The sequence below is a fragment of the Meles meles genome, chromosome 7, assembly GCF_922984935.1.
Source record: "Meles meles chromosome 7, mMelMel3.1 paternal haplotype, whole genome shotgun sequence".
NCBI lineage: Eukaryota > Metazoa > Chordata > Mammalia > Carnivora > Mustelidae > Meles > Meles meles.
Genome location: NC_060072.1, coordinates 55,252,076 through 55,260,803, shown reverse-complemented (window position 1 = coordinate 55,260,803; position 8,728 = coordinate 55,252,076). Strand labels below are relative to the sequence as shown.

Genomic DNA, 8,728 nt, shown 5'->3' with positions numbered 1-8,728 from the left:
ATAGTTTTTTGAGACTAATTCACATTGCTAAGTTTATTTCTTTTATTGCTAAGTGGTATTTTATTTTATGGATAGTCCATAATTTGTTAATTCATCTCCCTGTTGGTGTATATTTAAGCGGTTTCCAGTAGTAATGGACTCTAACGAGTAAAGTCAGTATTAACATTCTTGCTAAGGTCTTTTTGTGGACATCTGTTTTTATATATTATGATTAAATAAATTTATGAGTGGGAGAGCTAAATTGTTGGCAATATGTATGTATAACTTTATAACTTTATTAGAAACTGCCAGTCGTGGGTTGCCTGGGTGGCTCAGTGGGTTAAAGCCTCTGCCTTTCCTTCAGCTCAGGTCCCGATCCCAACGTCCCAGGATCCAGCCCCGCATGGGGCTCTCTGCTCAGGGAGCCTGCTTCCCCCTCTCTCTGCCTGCCTCTCTGCCTACTTGTGATCTCTGTCTCTGTCAAGTAAATAAATAAAATCTTAAAACAAACAAACAAACCTGTCAATCAGTTTCCCAAAGTGGTTGGTTTATTTTACACTCAACAGAAATACATGAGAATTCTAGTTGCTTCAGATCATTGTCACAATCTAGCATGGTCAGTTTCTTTAATTTCAGCATTCTCATGGGTTTGAAGATGTTTACATTTGCACTTCCCTTATGTGTAATGATGTCAAGCAACTTTTTGTTGGTTTATTGCATCTTCTTTTGTTAAAGGTCTTTTGAAATCTTTTGCTTATTTTCCTTAAATTGCGATGTTTTCTTTGCATTCAGTTGAAAGACTATTTAACATATACACATATATTTAAAAAACAGTCCTTTGCAATATATATATTGTAGTTATGCTTACATATTTATATATACTTATATACATACATATATATGGTAAACATTGTAATTTTTTAAAGATATTATTTATTTGCTTGACAGAGAGAGAGACCACAAGCAGGGGGAGAGGGAGAAGCAGGTTCCCCATTGAACAGAGAGCCCTATGTGGGGTTCGATCCTAGGGCACTGGGTTCATGACCTGAGCTGAAGGCAGATGCTTAACAGACTGAGCCATCCAGGCACCCCTGTAATTTTCTTAAAAGAGTCTTTTCATGAAATATAATTCATCACTTTTTTTCTTTTTTGTTTAGCCTTTTGTATGTGTGTGTGCATGCAAGTATGCATGTATACGTTCTTGCTAAGAAATCTTGGCTTATCCCAAGATCACAGAAACATAATCCAATTATTTTCTAGGAGAATTATTGTTTTATCTTTTATACTTAAATCTAAGATCAACTCAAGTTAATTTTTATGTTGCCTAAGGTAAAAATTGAAGTTCATTTTTTCCCCACACCATTATTCAGTTTCCTAACATCATTTATTAAAGAGAATTTTATTTCTCATGGAATTGTTTGGTTCCTTTGTCAAAATGAACTGACCATACATGTGTGGGTTTATCATTAGATATTGTTTTGTAACCTACTGATCTACTTGTATAAGCAAAACACAATATCATATTGACTTAATTACTGTAGCTCCGAATTACTGTAGTCATGAAATCAGACTTGTATTTGTAGAGCAAATGATTATCGTTCTGATATACTTCAATTTGTTAATATCTAAGTTTTGTTTAATATCTAAGTTTTATGCATCGTGCTTTTGGTATTGGAAGTTTATAAAAGTTTTCTCCTATGTTTTATGTATTTATTTAAGATTTTACTTATTTATTCATGAGAAACAGAGAGAGAAAGAGGCAGAGGCAGAAAGAGTGGAGCCTGGAGCCCGATGTGGACTGGAACAGAGCTGAAAGGCAGATGCTTAACCGACTGAGCCACCCAGGATCCCTCCTAGGCTTTATTCCAGAAGTTTTATATCTTACATCAATTTTAAGTTGATTTTTGCACATGGTATGAAATAAGGGTCTAGGGGCACCTGGGTGGCTCAGTCTTTAAGCATCTGCCTTCCACTCAGGTCATGATCCCAGGGTCCTGGGATCAAGTCCCACATCCAGCTCCCTGCTGAGCAGGGAGCATGCTTCTCCCTCTCTCCCTCCCCCTGCTTGTATTCCCTTTCTTGCTCTCTCTTTCTTTGTCAAATAAATAACTAAAATCTTAAAAAAAAAAAAAAAAAGATGGGCCTAAACTAAATTTTATTCATGTGGATATCCAATTTTCCAGCATCATTTGTTAGAAAAATGAGACATCATCTCTCCCATTGAATTGACATGATACATTTTTTGAAATCAGTTAACCATGAATATTAGGGCTGATTTCTGAATTTTAGTTATGTTTCACTGATTCATATAAGTCTATCATTCTGTGAGTATCACACTATTTTTTTTTCCCCTTTTTATTTATTTATTTTTTTTTCAGCGTAACAGTATTCATTCTTTTTGCACAACACCCAGTGCTCCATGCAAAACGTGCCCTCCCCATCACCCACCACCTGTTCCCCCAACCTCCCACCCCTGACCCTTCAAAACCCTCAGGTTGTTTTTCAGAGTCCATAGTCTCTTATGGTTCGCCTCCCCTCCCCAATGTCCATATCCCCCTCCCCCTCTCCCAATCCCACCTCCCCCCAGCAACCCCCAGTTTGTTTTGTGAGATTAAGAGTCATTTATGGTTTGTCTCCCTCCCAATCCCATCTTGTTTCATTTATTCTTCTCCTATCCCCCTACCCCCCCATGTTGCTTCTCCATGTCCTCATATCAGGGAGATCATATGATAGTTGTCTTTCTCCGATTGACTTATTTCACTAAGCATGGAGTATCACACTATTTTGATGAATGCAGCTTTCTAGCAAGCTTTGAAAGCAGGTACTGTAATTTTCCAAATTTGTTCTTACGTGTTTTAAAAAATTCTTTTAGTTATTCTGGGTGCTTTGTATTCTATATACATTTTAGGAACAGTTTTCACTCCCTGCAAAAAATTTGATAGGGATTGCATTGAATATATAGATCATCTCTTCACCTAAAAAGAGTTTTCTCTTGCTGGATTTTAGTTCAGTTGGTTCTCCTTCCTTGCACAGCTCTGTGATGTATTTGAAACAGAATTTCAACATTTTTTTACCCTAATCCCAGTTATTAACAGGAGGAAATCTTGTTTTTTCAACCTGCAACTTTGTATTCATTAATGGGAGTTCTTGCAGGTTAACTGAAGCATGGAATAGCGCAGGATCAAATAACAGTCCTCCAGGCCTGCTCTGTACTGGAAAGGTAAAAGGAAAAGCACTTTACACAAATCATGTGCTAAATCCTCACAAAGACCTGAAGAGGATATAATCATCTGCATTTTATTTGATGATTTGACTGAGGCAGAGAGTAATTTTTTTTTTAAAAAGGTTTTATTTATTTATTTGAGAGAGAGAAAGTGAGAGACATAGCACGAGCAGGGGTGGGGAGCAGAGTGAGAAGCAGGCTCCTTGCTGAGCGGGGAGTCCCATGTGAGGTTCAATCCCAGATCCCAAGATCATAACGTGAGCTGAAGGCAGATGCTTGACAGACCGAGCCACCCAGGTTCCCTGGCAGAGATTAATTTTAAAATAGATTAGAAACATATGATGCAAAGAATCTGGGTTTTCCTTCCTGGCAGTTCAACTCTAAGATCCTCTGCTAAAATGAGTTATATTATAGTATAAAAGCTGGAGCTGAATAAAATCTAAAGGTAGAGGCTAATTTTAACATTTTGATTAAGTAATCAAAAATCAATCAAACTGAAAGCAAACAGAATATTTATAGCTAGAGAAGTCCAGGCTCAACAGTGGAAAGCCATGTTCTTTTGAAGTTTCCAAGGGATATTTAGAAAATTTCTGAATGTTTTAATTAAATAATACTTAAATATTAAATAGACTCAAGAGAGAAACTTAATCAAAGACTTAACCATTAAAGATATGTTTAGTAACTACAAATAATAATGAGAGAAAAGACTATGAGAGAATGAGAGAAAAGACTGGATGATCTCCCTGAAACTCATTTCCCATTTTGAAAATTATAGGACACTAAATGTCTGGCTGGCTAACTCAGTAAAGCATGCGACTCTTGATCTCAGGGTTGTGAGTTTGAGCCCCACATTGGGCATAGAGCTTTATCTAACAATTAAGATGCTATATATTGTGTTTTGGGTTTTTCAGTTTTACTATACAACAAATAGAGTCGATGAACACAAATTATGAAGAGGTTAAACAAGAAAAAAATGGCAAAACACTGAAAGACAATACGGCTTTATTTGCATGTTAGCAAATGAGAATTCAGCTTTCATTTTAGCATCCATTATGAGTTTTCCAGCCTACAGCAAAGACATAAGGTGTATGAATAGAAGTTAATTTGAGCTGTTTGAGGAATAGCTATGTTTTTTCATCTAGACAGCATTGAGCTAATCTATTAGCATGCCCTGGTGCTTTCCTGCTTGACATTGATCACAGAATTTAAAAGAAACAAGAACTTTTCCTGTACACTCAGAGATCAGCAGCCTATACAATATAAGGTCAGAATATTCAAGGAACCACAACCAGTGACATTAGACTTAACTTTTGGTTGGTTTGTTTTTCTTTCTAGCATGGTAACTTTTCTACTGAACATTTTCGCCATCTTCATAATAACAGAATTTGTTCTAGGAAATTTTGCCAATGGCTTCATAGTGGTGGTGAACTGCATTGACTGGGTCAAGAGACAAAAGATGTCCTCAGCTGATCAAATTCTCACTGCTCTGGCGATCTCCAGAATCGGTTTGCTCTGGGTAATGTTAATAAATTGGTATGGAACTGTGTCGAATCCAGATTTATTTAGATTGGAAACAAGACTTCTGGTTCATATTGCGTGGACGACAAGCAATCATTTTAGCATCTGGCTTACTACTAGCCTCAGCGTATTTTATCTGTTCAAAATAGCCAGTTTCTCTAGCCTTATTTTTCTTCGTCTCAAGTGGAGAGTTAAAAGTGTAATTCTTGTGATACTCTTGGTGTCTTCGTTCTTTTTGGTTTTTCATGTTGCGGCAGTAAGCATATATGAGCTGACGAAGGAATATGAAGGAAACATCACTAGACACTCCAGATTGGTGAACATTGCACACCTTTCAAATATGACTGTATTCACGTTAGCAAACTTTGTGCCCTTTGCTATATCCCTGGCATCTTTTCTGCTGTTAATCTTTTCTCTGTGGAAACATCTCAAGAAGATGCAATCTGGTGGTAAAAGATGCCAAGATCCCAGCACCAAGGTCCACATAAGAGCCATGCAGACTGTGATCTCCTTTCTCTTGCTATTAGCTGGTCACTTCCTGACTCTAATTGTCACTGTCTGGAGTTCTGAGTGGCTGCCGACCAAACTGTTCTATGTGTTTTGCCAAACTTTTGGATTTGTGTATCCTTCAAGCCACTCATTTATCCTGATCTGGGGAAACAAGAAGCTAAAACAGGCCTTTCTGTCTGTTCTGTATCAGGGGAAGTACTGGCTGAAAGAACAGAAACTCTCAACTCCGTAGACCAGTAAGAAGTGGCATTGTGTATATTCTGAATGTTGTTAGCACTTTATACCTCCTACTGGTTTTTCCATAGTGTATGTAATTGAGTAATTTTCAGAGTTTTACTTAGAAAAGTCTTACTTAAGCTTATCACATGAAAGTATATATGTGTATGTATGAAAAATGTAAGAAAGATTGGAAATAATATACCTTACCAATTTTCTCAGGTAAACAATCTAATTATGCATGTTATTATAAGAAATTCCATAGAATTATGAAGCCATTTATTCCAAATACATTCACAAAGGTATGATGAAATGAATGAAAATTATGCATTTTTCAGAACTGATGAGTTATCTCGGGATGTCATTGCTCTTTTTCATTGTAATTTCTATCACTGTGTGTTTAGATTTCATTGTTTGAATATCCAGTCTTTTGCATGATAAGAATATTCAATTCTAAATCACGCAGTGAGTATGAATGTTTGGGGTTGATATTATTCCACCCTAAATTCTTATTTCATGGTTAATAAAGAGCAGTTAGGGCTGTGATTAAGAAAGGTGTACAAATATTGAAAGTAAACATATTGCAAGTAAATTTTATATGTGTGTATAATAAACTCTACTGAAGAATACTTAAAGAAAAAGGTGAAAAGCCTAGGAAGAACTGAGTTCTACAACAGGGATAATATGAAAGAAACATGCTCATGACATCTTTTTAAAAAATTTTTTATTTTTTAAATTTCTTTTTAGTGTTCCAGAATTCATTGTATATGCACCACACCCAGTGCTCCATGCAATATGTGCCCTCCATAATACCCACCACCCGGCTCACCCAACCTCCCACCCCCCTCCCCTCCAAAACCCTCAGTTTGTTTCTCAGATTCCACAGTCTCTCAGGGTTCGTCTCCCCCTCCAATCTCCCCCAACTCCCTTCTCCTCTCCATCTCCCAATGTCCTCCGTGTTATTCCTTATGCTCCATAAATAAGCTCCATATGATAATTAACACTCTCTGCTTGACTTATTTCGCTCAGCATAATCTCTTCCAGTCCTGTCCATGTTGATACAAAAGTTGGGTATTCATTCTCTCTGATGGAGGCATAATATTCCATAGTATATATGGACCATATCTTCTTTATCCAGTCGTCCATTGAAGGGCATCTTGGTTCTTTCCACAGTTTGGCACCTGTGGTCATTGCTGGTATGAATATTGGGGTACAGATGGCCCTTCTTTTCACTCCATCTGTATCTTTGGGGTAAATACCCAGCAGTGCAATTGCAGGGTCATAGGGAAGCTCTATTTTTAATTTCTTGAGGAATCTCCACACTGTTTTCCAAAGTGGGTGCATCAACTTGCATTCCCACCAACAGTGTAGAAGGGTTCCCCTTTCTCCACATCCTTTCCAACACATGTTGTTAACTGTCTTATTAATTTTGGACATTCTAACTGGTGTAAGGTGGTATCTCAATGTGGTTTTAATTTGGAATCTCCCTGATGGCTAATGATGATGAACATTTTTCATGTGTCTGTTAGCCATTCGTATGTCTTCTTTGGAGAAGTATCTGCTCATGTCTTCTGCCCATTTTTTGACATGATTTCCTGTTTGTGTGTGTTGAGTTTGAGGAGTTCTTTATAGATCTTGGATATCAGCCCTTTGTCTGTAGTGTGATTTGCAGGTATCTTCTCCCATGAAGTTGTCTCTTTGTTTTGTTGACTGTTTCCTTTGCTGTGCAGAAGCTTTTGATCTTGATGAAGTCCCAAAAGCTCATTTTTGCTTTTTTTTCCTTTGCCTTTGGAGACATATCTTGAAAGAAGTTGCTGTGGCTGATATCGAAGAGGTTACTGCCTATGTTCCCCTCTAGGATTCTGAGGGATTCTGCCTCATGTTGAGGTCTTTTACCCATTTCGAGTTTATCTTTGTGTATGGTGTAAGAGGATGGTCGAGTTTCATTCTTCTACACATAGCTGTCAATTTTCCCAGCACCATTTATTTAAAAGACTGTCTTTTTTCCACCGGATATTTTTTCCTAGTTTGTTGAAGACTATTTAACCATAAAGTTGAGGGTCCATATCTGGGCTCTCTATTCTGTTCCACTGGTCTATGTGTCTGTTTTTGTGCCAGTACCATGCTGTCTTGGTGATCACAGCTTTGTAATAAAGCTTGAAATCAGGCAACGTGATGCCCCCAGTTTTGTTTTTGTTTTTCAGCATTTCCTTAGCAATTCCTTAGAATCTCTTCTGATTCCCTACAAATTTTAGGGTTGTTTGCTCCAGCTCTTTGAAAAATGCTGGTGGAATTTTAATCAGAATGGCATTGAAAGTAGAGATTGCTCTAGGCAGTATAGACATTTTAACAATGTTTATTCTTCTGATCCATGAGCATGGAATTGTCTTCCATCTTTTTGTGTATTTTTCAATTTCTTTCATGCGTGTTCTGTAGTTCCTTGAGTACAGATCCTTTACCTCTTTGGTTAGGTTTATTCCCAGGTATCTTATGTTTCTTGGTGCTTACTAAATGGAACTTATTCTCTAATTTCCCCTTCGGTATTTTCATTGTTAGTGTATAAGAAAGCAACTGATTTCTGTACATTGATTTTGTATAAAATACCTTTTATTTCTCTTTGTTGTCTGATTGCTGTTGCTAGGACTTCTAATACTATGCTGAACAAGAGTGGTGAGAGTGGGCATCTTTGTCGTGTTCCTGATCTGAAAGGGAAGGCTGTCAGCTTTCCTCATTGGGGATGATATTTGCTGTGGGTTTTTCATAGATAGATTTTATGAAGTTGAGGAATGTTCCCTCTATCCCTATACTTTGAAGCATTTTAATTAGGGACGGATGCTGTATCTTGCTCATGATCTCTTTTTAATGCTGTTATGAGTTTTCATATGCAGTGAGAAAAGTCATTTCCTCTAGTTTTTGAATGAAGACAGACAATATTTGAAGTTGAGATCTGATTTCAAATATTTCAGTTTTCTCTTAAACCACCTCTGGGTCTCAAATCGCCAAACAACTCAAACACCTTCTGTTTTTAAGATTCTTTTAAAACTTTAGTAAAGACTTAACTATTCCCCATCAAAAAAATATTACTATAAGAATAGTAAAGACATTATGGACTATAATTCAATATACATTTTTGCATACATTAAGTGGCACCTGTTAAGTCCATGTAAAAATTAAAGGGGGCTTCTTAAAGAGATGTTATATTATAATCTTTGAAAATGATGAAATGAGAGTGTGTGTTGGCATATTCAGTGATAGCGAGTTCTATTGTAGGAAAGAAATATG

The 8,728-nt window shown here is 36.9% G+C and overlaps 1 protein-coding gene across 1 annotated transcript; it reads left to right on the top strand.

The window, feature by feature from the left end:
- Positions 1 to 4,538: 4,538 nt before the first annotated feature.
- Positions 4,539 to 5,462, top strand: LOC123947613 (taste receptor type 2 member 46-like). The gene has a single exon (XM_046013969.1). The coding sequence runs from the start codon at positions 4,539 to 4,541 to the stop codon at positions 5,460 to 5,462; it is 924 nt and encodes a 307-aa protein (XP_045869925.1).
- The last annotated feature ends 3,266 nt before the right edge of the window (positions 5,463 to 8,728 follow it).